Source organism: Copadichromis virginalis, linkage group LG5 (assembly GCF_057382275.1).
Source record: "Copadichromis virginalis isolate Kocher_CV1m ecotype Utaka linkage group LG5, C_Virginalis_male_GT1.1, whole genome shotgun sequence".
In the NCBI taxonomy this organism is placed as follows: domain Eukaryota; kingdom Metazoa; phylum Chordata; class Actinopteri; order Cichliformes; family Cichlidae; genus Copadichromis; species Copadichromis virginalis.
Genome location: NC_140622.1, coordinates 39,203,403 through 39,220,704, shown reverse-complemented (window position 1 = coordinate 39,220,704; position 17,302 = coordinate 39,203,403). Strand labels below are relative to the sequence as shown.

The following is a 17,302-nucleotide window of genomic DNA, read 5'->3' as shown; positions in this document are numbered from 1 at the left end:
GCATTACAGTGATGGTGATAACTTTAGTTTGATCTTTTCTTACAGGTACCAGAATAATAACATGATTTTCCATTGCAGATGTAACCATGATCATTCCATACACATTGCAGTTTGTTGCTCATTCTAGAGTTGTGCTCAAGGTAATTAAAGGTTAAAAGCTACAGCCAGCGCGAGTCTGACTGATCTATGGAGGGCAAAGGCTTTGAGCTTGGAAGGCCGCACGCGCTTACACAGCACTTATAAGATGTCATTCTTGGTGATTTTGTGCTTAGTCATGTTTTAATATGTTTTAAGTAGAAGTAGCTGATCCAGCAATATTCATTTAATATTATATACTTGATTTAGAGCAATACACACTGATGGTCTTAATAAATGAAAGAGTCCTTGTAGTTGCCATGTTGTGTCTTAGCAGGGTACAGACGGTTCCAGGAGAAGGGGGGCAGTTAGCGTCTGCCCTCGGGAAGGAGACAATGTTATTCTTTGTGTTAAATAAAATTGTCAACATTGATTGTATTACACCTGTCACTACGCATGAGGGGGCGTTCTAATACCCTGATTTCATAAAACTATGGAAATGTGTTTTTTGAGATGAGATCTGAGACTGTCTGCATACAGTGTCCATCTCCCACGTGTGTGATCATTAAATCATCGTTTGACTCAACCCGACCGGACCAGTGTTGTTATTGTGGGTTTTTCCTCTGGTGTCCATCCCCAATATTTTTGAACCATAACATTACATTTCGGGCAGTATGTTCAAAGCTTGTCCACTCTGCGCTGTGATATTTTACACCACTACATCTGACACTTCCTTACATCACTGAGCTTAGCGATGTAAGGCACTAATGTAGCTGCTAGGAAACTTGTTCTTGAGCTAATCTGAAGACTACACGAAGTTTGGAAGTCTGTAGCGATTGACTGCAGAAAGTTGGTGACCTCTGTACTACGGCCTACCACTTCATGACTTATTTGCTGTTGTTTCACATGACTTCCACTTTTAACACTACTAATAGTCGATTATGAAGTATTTCATAGCGAGAAAATTTCATGACTGGATTAAATGAATGACTGGATTAAATGAATGACTGGGTTAAATGCGTTAAAGATTTTAATCACACTAATCATAATGGCGTGTTAACACATTCTTGAAAGGGCCCCTTAGTTCCAGTGAAAGGAACCTTTCATGGTTCAGCATACCAAGACGTTTGGACAATTTCCTGCTCCCAGCTTTGTGGGAACAGTTTGAAGATTTAAAAGTTTGAAGGTGGAACAGTTTGAAGACTCTAAAGAGCTTGAAAACAAAAGCTGGACATCTTTAAGTTGCTTGAAGACGGTTCAACTCTCATCCGAGAAGCTTCTTCATAGACATAGATGGCTTGTAAGTCCTCTGTGAACAACCATCTTTGAACAGAGGCGATGGCTTACGACACAAACTGTCTGCCATCTATAATCTAGTTTTGAGATCCCTTCCCAGACGCTGTAATGCCCACTCACATCCTGGGCCTTTTGACCTCAGGAAATCACATGATAGGGTGGGGCCAGGTTTCACAGTCCAGACACTTTTCTTTCTAAGTTCGTTAGACTACCATTACCTGGATGACTGAGAACCTTCACAGACAACAGTTTGAATACATCTTTTTGTTCCAACATGACTGCAGACCAGTGTACAAAGCAAGCTCCATGAGGACATATAAGAGGAAGTTTGGCGCCGACCTGACCGAGTCTTGACCTCAACCTAAAGAACACCTTTGGGATGAATTAGAGCAGTCACCGCTCCAATTCTTCTCATCCAACATCTGTGTCTGACCTCACAAATGCACTTCTGGAAGAAAGATCTAAAATTCCCATAAACACTCCTAAACCTGTGGAAAGCCTTCCCAGTAGTGTTGAGGATGTTTTGCTGCAAAGGGTGGGCTGACATCATGTTAAACTCTGTGGATTAGGAATGGGATGTCACTCAAGCTCATATGCATGTGACAAGTGCAGACAAGGGAATACATTTGGCAACATAGTGTAAGTCAAAGGAGGCATTTGGTACTTTGCTGTGTGGTTATGTCTGTTGGTGTTAAGGTTAGGCTAATTTGCTCTTGATTTTTTTCTTTTCTTTTTCTTTTGCCCCATTTTGAGAATTTTCCATTAATGCTTTATAATACATTCTATTTAAGTATTTGTTCTATATAAATAATTCAGATCTTTTGTAATGTCTTTTAAAGAGTTCAGTGACTGAGTGAGTGCTTATGAAGGCTATAAGGGCTCTGAAACTGAAGCCAAATTGACACCTTCCCATATCACACATTTCTCCCACCAGGATAAAAAGTACAAAGAGGAAATGTTTTTAACTGTCAATAAATGAAAATGTCTTTTTGTTTTGTTGTTTTTTTCATGTTAGATATATTTTTTAAATGTAATAACACCCAGAGGGATATAACAGGGGTTGGTATTAGTTTACAGAACAGAAATGTTTTTAAAAAAAAAGATGCCAAAGTTTAACCAATGAGGAGAAACAGTATCAGTGACATCATTTCTAACCTTTAACAGGAGTCATGCATCAAACTCCTTAATATAAAGACAAATTATTTCCACATCAGTTTCCTAACTGGTCAAAGTGGAGACTGAAGTGGTCTGTCTAAGGTAGGAAAGTTTTTTGTCTTTGTCGCTGCTATCAGTTCATTATAGTGCAGTATTTAGGATTCTTTAATGCATAAAGCTTGAGCAAAGCAGCTTATTTGTGTGAAGGTTGTGTGACCCCTTCTATGTACTCGGAGCTTTAGTTCTTTCCAGAGTTTCAGTTGGAGACTGGCTGGGCCACTCTACAACTTTTATTTTCTTTCTCTGAAACAATTGAGCGTTTCCTAGCTGTGTATTTAGGATCATTGTTTTGCTTCAGGTAAAATGAATGTTGTTTTTTACATCACTGCATCCAACACTTCGCATTGCACTTGAAGGTGTAAGGTTTGGATGCAGTTGCTCAGTCATGGAAACCCACTGCATGAAGCTCTCTACACACTGTTTTTGAGCTAATGTAATTGAGCTAAAAGGTCACTAAAAGGTTAGTGACCTTTGCTCACTCAGCATCGCTCACTAAGCACCTCAGCATCCCCGGATGCCTCTCTGTAATTTTACATGACTTTGTGGCTGAGTTGCTGTTATTCCCAGTCACTTCCACTTTGTTATAACACCACTAACAGTTGATTGTGGAATATTTAGTACTGAGGAAATTTCACCAATGGGTTTGTTGCACAGGTGGCATCTTATCATGGTACCAAGCTGGAATTTACTGAGCTCCTGAAAGCAACCCATTGATTTACAAATGTTGGTAGAAGCAGACGGCATGCCTAGATGCTTGATTTTATACACCTGTGGCCATGGATCATCTGAATTCAATTATTTGGATGGCTGAATGAATAATTTAGGCAATAAAGTGTGTGTGACTTACTTTTACTCTTTTGTAAGGATCCCGAAAAAGCATCTCTATGAATTCCTCATCTTATGCCCTCAATGCGTCGAGCAGTCTGAACTATCGCGATTCGCCAAGTGCAGCCGTGGCCAAAAATGTCATCGTTCTGGCTCTCGGCTTTACCATCAACTATATTAACGGTACACTGATACACACCTTCAGAAAACACCAGGTCAGTATTTATTGTTATTGTTGTTTTTATTTAATTATCATTATTGGAAAAATATACCTAAATATTGCTAACACAAGAAATATATATGTATTAAAGTAATAAAAGTGAGATGAGGTGTTTCATGTCTTTCAGATATTTTATTTGAATCCTCGTTACATCCTGTTCATCCACCTGGTGGTGAATGACATGATCCAGCTCACTTCTTCAATTAGTCTATTTGTTTTCACTTATATCTTTTATCAAATTAATGTTGCATTCTGTTGCTTCCTTATCACTTTGGCTATCTTCACCACCTTCAATACTCCAATAAATTTAGCTCTCATGGCACTAGAGTGCTACATTGCTATTTGTTTACCACTGCAACACGCTGAGTACTGCACCACTAAAAGAACATACGTGGCTATAGGTTGGATCTGGGCCATGAGTGCAGTCTCAGCTTTGTCCGACATCGTTATTATTCTGGCAACAGAGCCAGTGGAGTTATTTTATTCCACAATACAATGTGAGAGAGATAACTTATTCCGGCATCCAATCATTGTAAAAAAGAAAGAGGTTTCATATTTAATTTTCCTAATTGTAGTTTTGCTCACCTTCATGTACACATACTTCAGGATATTTTTTGCTGCTAACAAAGCTAAATCAGCCAAGCGAGAGTCGAAGAAGGCGAGAAACACAATCCTGCTCCATGGCTTTCAGCTTCTGTTGTCTATGCTAACCTATATAGCAACTGCATTAATGCAGGCTCTGGTGCGCTGGTTCCCTAAACAGTATCTAATAGTTGTTTTTATTTCCTATATCATAATCTACATTGTCCCCAGGTTTGTTAGCCCTATTGTGTATGGGTTACGAGACAAGACATTTAAACAGTATTTGAAAAAGTATCTGTTGTGTACCATGAAAATGGGTAACAAGACCGATTTTAGACTATAACATTCTTGATCTAGCAGAGGGCAGCTAGGTGTATTGGTAAAAAACATTAATTAATCATCAGGTTAACTGGATTTCATCCTCTGGACATGCACTGGGTGCACATTGTGTTCCAGAAAAACCCCCAAATATTAGTTGATATGTTGGCTTTTTAAATGCTCAGACATAGGTATCACCATCAGTCTTGAAAATCACACATTACCCTTGCTCTTGTTAGTAGCGTTGTATAGAATCTGAATTAAGTAAAAAAAAAAAAACAATTTTAAAAAAGCAACAAAAAAAAGAAAGAAAAAAAAACGTTACTGTTACTAGTGATAATTTACTGTTTTAACTCTTTGGCAAATATTTGTCCACTTTAAAAAAAACTAGCATCCTCCTTCAATTCTAAGGTTTTATGTATCAAAACATGATATGTAAGTAACAGGCGATACTAAAACTAATGCTGATGTCAGCAGTGGTAATATGGAAATCCCCCAAAATCTCATCTGCATTGTTTTTGTTCTTCTTTGTGTTGATGTCAGCATTATCTATATTGTAGTTTATAATGTAGTATAGTTTAGTGTCATTATGAATCACATAATGGTGTATTAAATTTTTTTTTAAAAAGCTCAAAGAAAGAAAGTTCCTTTGTCTCACAATGCCTAATATACTACTTTAAAGTTTGGAGATGATCCAGTGGAAACTAGTGTTTTCCTAATTGTGTGACTGTGTGATGTTTGATCTCTGACCTTGAAGCAGATACTAAAAGGTGTATTTTATATCTTTACCCATTTGATTGGAGCATAACTGGCTTAAATCTTTGGTTTCTATAAGCTTTAAATACTTAAATTCATGCAGTGTGTGATTTTGCAAAACCTTATACAGACATTGAGAATTTGTAGGGCGTTGTATTGGAAAAATATAATGTGTGATGAACATCTCTCTTCATTTCCTTTCATATGATGTAGCACTTGATTACATACTCCCTCCCTTTTGGGGAAAGAGTAATCTGGCCTTTAGCAGGTCTTTAAAATAAGCAAATGCAATCTGACATGAAAACAGCGTGACATGTTGTCGTTAGTTGTTGTTTTTTTATTATGCCAATATGCAGAAGCAGTGTGTAAAAAAACATAAATACATGCTTACTGATGTATTATTGTAGGTTCTTTACTTTACAGCATAAAATGCCTTGATGCAATTTTGGTTGTCTTTTGCAACTATGTAAATAACATTTTCTTGAATTGACAAAATGCTGCTAAATATATTTATTTATATAAAAACAGACAAAGCAACGACACCTCGAGCTGCTTTTTATTACAAGATTGCAACCCTACAATAAAACAGAGAAAAATCACCAACAAATAGATGGCAGCCTGTTAGCAACCACCTGGTGACACTGGGAAGGAAGAACTCCCTTTAAACAAAACCTCCAGCAGACTCAGGGAGGGGCAGCCATCTACTAAGACCAGTAGATGGCTGACATCTACTGGTGGCAGGAGGAGCAGGAGACAGGACCAAAAAAACACTGGAAAAGAGACAAAAATTAACAAAGAATGATTAAATACACAGTGGTATAAAAACAAACCATGAATTGCAGCTGGCTCCTAGCCTTTGCATCCTGACCCTCCCCCACATCACTCAAACAGGTGCTGTGCGGTGACCTGCCCCTCCTTTTTAATTACCCTATAGTGATTACGGTTCTCAGTACATCACTATAGAAATAGGGCCTGCAGGAGCAGGTGTGTTAGCCAGAGATTTGTGGTTGGGGCTATTGTCTGCCTCTCAATTTTATCTGCACTTTATAGGCCTTTTCCACTTGTACCTGCTTATTTTAGCTCGGCTTGACTACGTTTTTAGTGCTTTCCATTAGGTGATAGTTCCTGGTACCAGGTAATTACTCCGTCAGGGTTCCAAGAAAAATGTGATGTCAACCGACTGTATGCCACCAATCGGCTAGTGGTGGCACTCAATGAGTCATGACGGTGTCTCCTTCACAAAAATCCAAACCGCTATTTTTAAAACCATTGGTGCAGCCATTAAGGGAAATGTCTGCACAGAAAACAACATGCCATACACCGAGCAGCAGGTATACCATCACCTCGACATCCTCCTTTGTTGTGGCATTTGTTTTGCGTACAAATGATGTCACAGACTTTCAGCCACATTGCTATAACAACACCACTCATATTAAGTGGTACACGATTGTAATAGATGAGTTGAGTCACTTTGAGTGAAGCCAAATACGTACTAGTGGAAGAGAGCTAAAGACACAGAGTTTGGAGGGGGGAGGTTTGGATGATCAGCAGTCACATGCTCATGGTATCTGTCTCTAAATTAAATAGCACTGTAGTTTACACACACACACTCATGCTTTAAAACTCATATACACAGACACAACACATGCGCCAACATATCATGTCAAACGCTGACAACAGCGTGGAGTCTAAGACCCAAGCTGACATATAGACACAGATGAACAGGCGCACGCAGACACAAACATGCATTCCCACCCCCATATACACAAACAAATACTTGACACTCACCCGATGTGTAGACAGACACAAATAGACACTGTACACACATTCACACTCCCCAAACATACTCATTTTGCTCTGGCAGGAAGCATTTTTCTTCCTGCCAGAGAGCAGCACGGCTCCTACCGATAACCCTCAGTGTCTATATGCATTTAAAATTGAGGATAGGGCACCAGCGTCAGAGGTGGGTTTGAATACACAGACCATCCTCTGGACGCTGTATAACGTGCCCACCCCCACGTCCCTACATGTATGTGTTATGAGAGTGTGAGTAATGTGGATGTCTAGGTTGCAGAATAAAATTTAGGCACAGGCAGCCAGAAGGGGACAGAGGGGGAGTGCCTCCCCTGCACCCTGGTGACACACCTGCACCCCAAGCAGGTGACACACCTGCTTGGGGTGCAGGTGTGTGTGTGGGTGTGGTGGAGCGGGAAGAAGGAGGCAGCTGAGGATGGGGAGGGAAGAAAGGGGCCAGCTCCTGGGGCCAGCTCCCCCGCTGACCCCAGGAGGTATCCCAACACTCTGGAACCCACCAGGGCAATGTGGCCTAGGCCCATCCAGACCGGGGCCCACAGCAGCAGCACCACCCCGCCCCACAGAGTCCGGGGCAGCCCACCTGACCCCACCGCAGAGAAAACTGCACCCACCTCATCGTCCAATCTTCTCCCAGACTGCACAAGACAATAGACACCCAATTTGAGTCATTCTCCACCTCTCCAATATCTCTCCCCTAAAGATATTGGAGTGAGCTCCTGTAGAGAGGAGACCTCCTGCAAAGATGTGCTTGGACTTCTGAGTTGTGAACACTCAAATCAGTCCATGCATGATTGCATGGCTCCGCCCATCAAAAAGCCACCACGGACCCTCCAGCGACGACAAAGGCTGGGGCGGTCCCACGGACCCTCCCCCCAGCGAAGGCGGATGAAGGCAGACGAAGCTGATGGAGGCTGGAGCGGCCCCACCGACCCTCCAGCAGACGACGAAGGCTGGAGCGGTCCCTCGGACCCTCCAGCGAAGGCGGATGAAGGCTGGAGCGGTCCCACGGACCCTCCAGCAGACGACAAAGGCTGGGGCGGTCCCCGGACCCCCCAGCGAAGGCAATCCCGGACGAGCCCCCATATGTTACACCCCGGCCTAGGCAACCGGCATGCAACGCAGGAAAATAAAAATAAGGGGAAAAAAATAAAAACTACTACGGTTCACCACAAAAAAAAAATCCCAAAATGAAAGTATCGACAACTATTTACATTAAAGAAAAATAGGACATTTATTTACAGCAAAACACCAAACTATTTACAACGGGGGGAAGATCGCGACCCTGACACACTGAAACACAGGGTTTAAATACCTAGAAGGAGCAATCAGGAAATGGACAACAAGAGGGAAACACAGCTGGGGCAACGCTGAACTGACGAGACAGGGAAACGTATACTGAACACACTAAGATAACACAGACTTTCAAAGTAAAACAGGAAACACATAACAGTCACGCCAAAACAAAACGCCTAAAACAATACACTGCCAACGCCGAACCGTAACAGCATGTTCTAAAGAAAATCTAACTATGTTTTGTCATACTGATGTAAAAGACAAAAAATAATGGGTATTAAGGCCCTTAATGAGCAGGCCTTTTGAATGGAGTCCTTTAATGCATGCACATGGCCTAGGGCCCTGATACACATATAATACAGAGAGATGTTTCAGATGTTTCTGGAGAGCTGGGGTTAGTGGATGTTGTAGCCTAAATGCTGACAATATCCTCTGACTTTTCAAACTTTAAACAAAGACACTAGAGCATGTGTTGGTGTCATGTCAACCTAAGGAGATGGACCATAAGACAAAGCATGATATTGACACATTTGCAGAGATTCTTGTCTCTTCTCTGTGAGCTAGCAAAAGTGCCTAATACACACGTGCATGCACTAATGGGTACGAGCACTCCTACTACTCACAAACATTTAGGCACTGTCTCCCTCTCTCACACATACAGTATAGACACACCTGACGTCATTTGCATATAACCACTATTATAAATTATCAATCACTGGCAAGTGCTACAAGACAGAAGTCAACCATAACCAGGTGAGCACCTATTCTTTGGTGGGTGGGGTTGTTTATAAAAACAATTTATATATTCTTTGAGATTTGTATTGTATTGAATCATTTAGTGTAGTATATTTTATTTTATGTGATCAGCTATATAATAACTCTGATTGTAACACAACCAGGCGCAATTATCAACTATGATTTAAGTTACTGCTTTGAATGAGAATGCTACTATTATCCAGCTCGTTGTGACTAAGTTAATGTTATAGGACAAACATGTGGAGTTTTTTCTTTAATGAAAATGTCTTATTGCAGTTCACACTTAACTAAAGCAGAGTTTAGTGCAGAAAAGCATAGTTTGTTGTAAACTGGAGCAGAAAGGTTCTTGAACTTTATAAAATTGATGAGAATAAATAATTTATGGTGGATTACATTGCAGAAAATGCATTTTCTGAAATGTAAATTATTTGCTTAAGCAAAATGAATAATTTTTCATGCTTGGATATGGTGTTTTATGGTTGGTGTAATAGTGTTGCAGAATATTTAAGATTTCTAAGATTATTATTGATCAGATAAGGAATGCTCATAGATATCAACACTTTGCCGTGTTTTTAAAGTTAACACCTTCTGTGTTACAACCTGCCATAACAATCAATGATGTCTACAGGTTTTTTGGCCAACTCAAGAACCTTTCAAATGCTGCCATGAATTTGACAACAGTTATGTATCGGGACCCGTTAAACATAGCTATTGTCAAGAATGTGATAACTGTGGTCCTCAGTATCGCCATCATCTATGTCAACGGCACCTTGCTGCACACATTCAAAAAACATGAGGTCTGTATCCTGCTCATAAATTTTGCATCTATTTATTACATCCATTTAGAACTACATACTAGACGACAGAATGTGATATGTTCTGCACGGTGAACATTCCATCGCGCAAAGAGACGTTGGAGTGACGTCTTTTAAGTGATATTTTTGGACGTCCAAGTTTGGTCACTGAAGCAGTTGTTTTTTATCCACCGTTCAATGTTTAGTGGAATAATTCACCTTTCATCTTCTAAATCCTGTCCTTCTCTTCAGGTTTTCAACACAAATCCTCGTTACATCCTGTACATTCATCTGGTAATCAATGATATCCTCCTGCTCATCATGTTCACCCTCTTTCAAGTTCTCAGTTACACCATTTTCACTCTTCATGTGCCCTTCTGTATTATTTTGCTAGTGATTGCCATCATTTCCAGCCTTAACACTCCAATGACCCTCGCTGTGATGGCAGTAGAGTGTTATGTTGCCATATGCTTCCCTCTCCAGCACTCACAGATCTGTACAGTCAAAAATGTAACCGTTGTGATCACAGTGATATGGGTGCTAAGTTCACTTACAATTCTGCCAGATTTATTCACCATCTTGGCCACAGAATCCAGAGATTTCTTTCATTCAAGAGTCTTCTGCCTTTGGAAAACAACTTTCAGACCTCCTGAGCTAGAAAAGAAGAGAGATATATCCAACATTGTATTTCTGGTTATTGTTTGGCTCACCCTTGTCTACACATATTTCAGAATTCTTTTCGCTGCACAGGCAGCTGCTACAAACGCCAGGAAAGCAAGAAACACTGTACTGCTGCACGGCTTCCAGCTGCTGCTGTGCATGCTCAACTACGTGTATGATTTGCTGCTGAATGGTTTGACATCCTTGTTTCCAAGTGGAGTACTGACTATCCGCTACACAGTCTCAATACTAATACATGTTTTGCCTCGAATCATCAGTCCAGTTGTTTATGGGATACGAGATAAGATGTTCAGAAAGTACCTGAAAAAATACTTGTTTCATACAAAAAATGCTAATGCTTTTGTACACAGGTAACCCAGACAAGACAGACATTGTTGACGTTACACATTTATCAATTTCTCTTAATTTTATTACCATTTTCTTTTAGATACAGGCTAAGTAGAAGTAATGGGAGTAGTGAAATTCACTTTATGTTTCTCATATCATATTTGATCTTTCTAAACTCTCATTCACAGTGAAACAGTGTTCTGTTAGTCTCTGCATTTTGAAGCTGTAGGCAGAAATACTGTAACTTCCTGTTTGTATCACAAAGGAGAAAACTGCAGTAACCTAACCTACAGCAAATAAAAACATATTTTCATGAGTTTTCAGAATTTGGTGTTATTGGATTCATTTTTGGTGCTCAGTGTTTAGTGTAATATGTTCCAAAGTAAGATGCTACTTCATTGACAGTCCATTTTTCCATAAAGCATTACTGTGCTAAATTGAAAAATGGTATAACAGTTTTGTTGTTACTTATGTAAGACAGGTTCTCCAATTATGTGCATGATGGGAAAATAATCACATGAGTCTTTTTCCTGCAAACATTTTGCTACCATTGGCTCACTAATGGATTTTATGTGGTGGTTTATGTGGAGGGAAATTTTGAAATTGCAGAGCAGGATACTTTATATAGTACTGTTAATTAGTAATTATTGCTTTTGGCTTCCTGTAAGCTACATTAGTGCTTGAACTTGCAGTGATGAAGTGAATGCAGAACACCACTGAACTGATCTGAATGGACTGGCTCATTGTCAGTGATCTGATCCAGCTTTTCAGTTTTGTTACTTGTGTTATTTGGTATCATACTTGAATTTTTCGTGACATGGGGTATTCGTAAGTCGGGGTTTCACTGTATTTAAGAATATTTTATGTTTTTTTATTTATGTGTGCTCAAATGGAATAATATGGTAATAATAATACATTTGTCTTAAATTATGGATGCTGTGTCGGTCGCGAACGAAGTGGCTCTTAGAGCCGGATCTTTGAAGTGAACGACACGAGCCGGCTCCTTATCGCCAGCCGTGGGTTTTTTTTTTTCTTTCTCTCTCCCTCTCTCTCACTCTTTTTTTCTGCTTCACTCAGCACATGAGCCTTGTGCTTTGTGCTGGGAAGAGGGGGGAGGGGCGGAATTTACACTCGCAGTAGCACAGGAACAGAGCAGGCGAGAGAGAGAGAGAGAGCCAGGGACAACAATGTCACATTAGAAAGGTATAGTAAATACAGTTGTGGATGTTAAAGGATTCACAAAGTTTATTCATGCAGGCCCATATGACAGAGAATGTGCATCTTCTTTTTGTTTTCATATTTTCATTTATATGTAATTGTGTTGTGGTTTGCAGTGTTTTGTGTTGTTTTACTTAAAATTTGTTTAAAAGGAAAAAGCTGAAAATTTAAATAGCTAAAAGTTGAACTGCGAATAGTTGGTTTTTGTAATATATGATTTATTTATTACATTTTATGTGGAGAGAATAAATAAAAAGTAGATTTACGGTGGCCCCTACAGACAAAACACATACAAACTCCAAAACATGTAAAAACTCCAAAACATGTAAAAACTCCAAAACATGTAAAAACTCCAAAACACGTACAAAGCACAACAGAAGTGCTCCAGGATGCAGGCGAAGTGTTGAGCTTTTGTTACCTAGTGGCTACCCAAGCCAGCAAGTACCAACGACCGGATTTGGTGTGTGGTAGTAACAGGCAAATGAACATTTTTTTTTAAATCATTTGAATATATATGAGTGGTATACATACATATGTATATATATATATATACATATATATATATATATACATATATATGAGCTGGCTCTTTTTAGTGAGCCGAGCCGAAAGAGCCGGTTCTCTAAAAAGAGCTGGAAATCCCATCACTATAGTCTTTAATAGATTTTGATATAATACTGTTCAAACATGATCTCAGATTCCAAAGTGAAAAACATAACATGCTGCAAGTGTGTTGACCAAAAATTATTTTCAAGAACATATATCTTTAAAAATAATTTAAGTATGAAGCTATAGTTTCATAGCAAATATTACATATGTCCAAAATTTTGAATGTAATTTTTTTAAACCCATCAGAAATGATTGTGCAGAAATTGTTCTGAAAATTTGATGATTTGAAATGGAATGACCCTTATGTTAACTGATAATTGCAGTGGTGTGAAAAATAGTTTGCCCCCTTTTGCGTACATTTAATTCAATTCAATTTTGCCTCAAGGTGCTTTGAATTCTAATGTAAACACTCTACAATAATAAAAAGACAACAGAGCAAACCCCACAAATCATATGACCCCCTATGAGCTAGCAACAGGAAGAAACCTCCAGCAGAACCAGGCTCAGGAAGGGACGGTACACATTGTTTAATATGTGCATTGAAGGACATTTCGTGGTCAAAAATGACTCCAAAGTTCCTCACAGTGTCTCTGGAGACCAAGGTAATGCCATCCAGAGTAGATATCTGGTTAGACACCATATTTCCAAGATTTTTAGGCCTGAGTACAATAACCCCAGTTTCATCTGAAATTAGAAGTAAAAAATGAGAGGCCATCCATGTCATTTTGTCTTTAGGCCATTCCTTAGGTTTAACAAATTGGTGTGCATTATCTGGCTTCATGCATAGATAAACTGCATAGCAGTGAAATAGATGCTACGCCCTGTAATGACATTGCCTAAAATAATCATGTATAAAGTAAACAGAACTAGTCCTAGCACAGAACCCTGTGGAACTCCATAATCAACCTAAGTGTATGAAGTGGAGTCTGCAAATACATGAACAAATTGGACTCTATGAGATAGATAGGATTCAAACCACTGCAACAGAATCTCTTTAATACCTCCAGCACGATCACAAATTTAAATATTAGAAAAAAATCTTACTAGTAAACACAAGTAAAATATGCTAACCTTTAACCCTAACCCTAAAAAATGGATTGTAAAGAGCTGAAGCAGTATTTAAAATGTTTTCATTCACATTTGTGAATTTGTTAAGTTGCTATGTTTTATCTAAACGCGTTCATGAGTCACACCTCACATAATGGGGCAACAGTTTGAGGCCTTCACTAAACTACACTCTCACCAAACTCTCTCACACACACAAAGGCCTTTGCTATTACTTGACTACTCTGTATTAGTAGCTGACCTACTAGACAGATGTATGACATGTGAGACGGTAACCACGTGAGTGCCTCTTCTGTGTTTTCTTGCATATAAATTCATAATATAATATTTTGTCTGTATATCAACTATTACTTCAGTTATAACTTCATGTTTAGAAATAAACATTGTCTGGATCTTCTTCTATTTACTCTTATGAAATGAGAGTTATATGTGTGAACTTAAAAATATATGCATATAAAATCACTTACAAATCGAGCTTGAGCGAGAATAGAAGATGTTTCTCACAGCAAATTCAAATTCAAATTCAAATTTTTATTTGTCACGTACACAGTCATACACAGTACGATATGTAGTGAAATGCTTGGACAACTGCTCGTGACCTAAAGAAAACAAAAAAGGAAAAGGCTATGAATAAGATAGGAAATAAATATGAAAAATTAAAAAGGGTAAATTTAACTAGGAAGGAATAAAATATAAATTAAGGTTAAAAATGAAATAACTGTACAACACACTGGGAAAGAATAAGATAAAATATATAAATTAAATTGAAAATAAAATAACTGTACAACAAAATACACAATATAGAACTATATAAGAATGTATGAACAAAATACACAAGAAGTATAAATAAATATATACACAATAACAGCAGCAGTGATTTAAGTAATGAAGTGAAAACAATGTCCAGAATGTCCAGTGTGTGTGTAAGAACTATATGTGTGGGTCAGTACTGTGTGGTGGTGTGATTGAGAGACTGTATCGCCTGCGGGAAGAAGCTCCTCCTCAGTCTCTCTGTGTTGGTCTTCAGGGAGCGGAATCGCTTTCCTGACCTCAACAGAGAGAACAGTCTGTTGTTGGGATGGCTGAGGTCCTTCACGATCTTCCTGGCCTTGGTCCGGCACCGCCTGCTGTAGATTGAGTGCAGGTCAGGGAGCTCGGAGCGGATGGTGCGCTCAGCTGACCGCACAACCCTCTGTAGAGCTCGTCTGTCCTGCATGGTGCTGTTCCCGAACCAGGTTAAGATGTTTCCCGTCAGGATGCTCTCTATGGTGCACGAGTAAAAGTTCCTGAGCACCTTGGAGGGCAGTTGGAAGTCTCTCAAGCGTCTGAGGTGGTAGAGACGCTGACGGGCCTTTTTCACCACGGAGTTGATGTGACAGGACCATGACAGGTCCTGCGTGATGTGAACTCCGAGGTATTTGAAGCTGTCCACTCTCTCCACTGGGCACTCGTTGATGACGGGGGTCTGGTAGTTCCTCTCCTGCTTAGTGCTGAAGTCCACTATCAGCTCCTTTGTCTTACTGACGTTTAGAAGGAGGTTGTTCCTCTGGCACCAGTTCTCCAGATTCCTAATCTCCTTCAGGTAGGCCGTCTCGTTGTTATCAGAGATCAGGCCCACCACGACGGTGTCGTCAGCAAACTTGATGATGGTGGTGGAGCTGGTAGTGGCCACACAGTCATATGTGTACAAAGAGTACAGCAGGGGGCTCAGAACACACCCCTGGGGGGCTCCAGTGCTGAGAGTGGTGGAGGCTGAGACATGTCCGCCCATCCTTACTGCCTGTGGTCTGCCAGTTAGGAAGTTGGAGATCCACTGACACATAGATGAGCTGAGTCCCAGATGCTCCAGCTTGGTGGTGAGTGTGGAGGGAATTATGGTGTTAAATGCAGAGCTGTAGTCTATGAAGAGCATTTTAACATAATTCCCCCTTCTAGTGTCCAAGTGAGTGAGTGATGTGTGGAGGAGATGAGAGATGGCATCGTCTGTGGAACGATTTGGACGGTAAGCGAACTGTAGTGGGTCCAGTGTGTCTGGTAGTGAAGAAATGATGAAGTCTCTGACCAGGCGTTCAAAGCACTTCATCACTACTGAGGTGAGGGCTACAGGGCGATAGCAGACATGTTGAAAATAACAACTGAAGACCAAGGTTAAATTAGCAGCTTCAATTTAGTGTTTAGTCTATGGTGTACCATTTTTCTCCCTTTGTTTTCCCCTATGCCGATAAATGAGTAAGTTTAAAAAAATGATATGGTGGCAGCACATGGCAGCATGGTAGTTTAGTGGTTAGCATTGTTACCTCACAGCAAGAAAGTCCTGAGTTCAGTTCTAACATCTGTGTGGAGTTTTCATGTTTTCCCTGTGTGTCCCTGTTTTAGTGTTAATTGATTCGAAATTGGAAATAGGGCAACCTTTTGCACTAATGTGAGTGTTGTCTGTCTCTGCGTGTTAGTCCTGTAACAGACTGGTGGCCTGTTCAGGGTGTACCCTGCCCTGAAGACAGCTGGGATAGGCTCCAACGCCCCATGACCCTGAATAGGATGAGAGGATGGATGGACATGGTCCATAAGAAGTGTGATGCATTTAAAATAATGGTCATCATCAATCACCAGAAAATGAGAAAACTAGTTTATGGTAGGCATTACAGTGTAAGACAAAACTATGTAATAAACATATTATCAAAATTATATTTGTAAATTGATTTAAAAGCCATAGATTGTTTTGTGATAATAATATTTATGAGAGGACAAACAATGTCAGTATTAAAGTTTTCTCTGTTATATATTCCCTGAGAAGTGACATGCTGATGAATAACGTCAGGAGTGGGTCTCTGTCTACTGAATCCCAACTGGAAGCTGGTTCCACAGAAGAGGGGCCTGAAAGCTGAAGGCCTTGCCTCCCATTCTACTTTTTACCTCCGTCCACATATGTGGACATCACATTTTGGGTTATTTAGACCAAAATAATCAATTTTGCTCTGCAAGGGCCTGATATACAGGACATTATACTGCTACTGTTCTATCAAAATTTTAAACGAATATCCTCAGATGTGGCTCAGATTTTTTCTTAAAAACAAAAATAAGGTAAAAAAAAAAATGAAGCTGGTAATTCTTTGTTTTTACATTTCTCCGGCCCCAATCAGCCCAAATATCAAAGAGAAATTAAAAATGCATGCCGTGGAGGTTAAAATACTCCAGGAACCACAAGTAAACCAGCAACCACCATGGTGTTGTTGAAATTTTGTCTCTCATGCCATGAAAACGATTGAAAGTTCAGGTTCGCTTTCATTATACCCTCCTTAGGTCATCAGTCACAACTGAAAAAAAGTATCTGGCAAAAGAAGTGGATTGTAAAGAGCTGTAGTAGAATTTTATTTAAGATTTCATTTATCTAAATTGGTTTGTTCAGTACTGCGTGTAAGCATCAGGATTTATGAAACGTAATGAGCTAAGGCACACG

General features: G+C 39.7%; 2 protein-coding genes across 2 annotated transcripts; both read left to right on the top strand.

The window, feature by feature from the left end:
• Positions 1–3,470: 3,470 nt before the first annotated feature.
• On the top strand, positions 3,471–4,556 carry LOC146710361 (odorant receptor 131-2-like). The gene is made up of 2 exons (XM_085457997.1): positions 3,471–3,626; positions 3,759–4,556. The coding sequence occupies exons 1-2, from the start codon at positions 3,471–3,473 to the stop codon at positions 4,554–4,556; spliced, it is 954 nt and encodes a 317-aa protein (XP_085314123.1).
• A 5,251-nt stretch (positions 4,557–9,807) lies between these two features.
• On the top strand, positions 9,808–10,980 carry LOC146710360 (odorant receptor 131-2-like). The gene is made up of 2 exons (XM_085457996.1): positions 9,808–9,948; positions 10,198–10,980. Exons 1-2 carry the CDS (start codon positions 9,817–9,819, stop codon positions 10,978–10,980), a joined length of 915 nt encoding a protein of 304 aa, XP_085314122.1. The 5' UTR covers positions 9,808–9,816.
• The last annotated feature ends 6,322 nt before the right edge of the window (positions 10,981–17,302 follow it).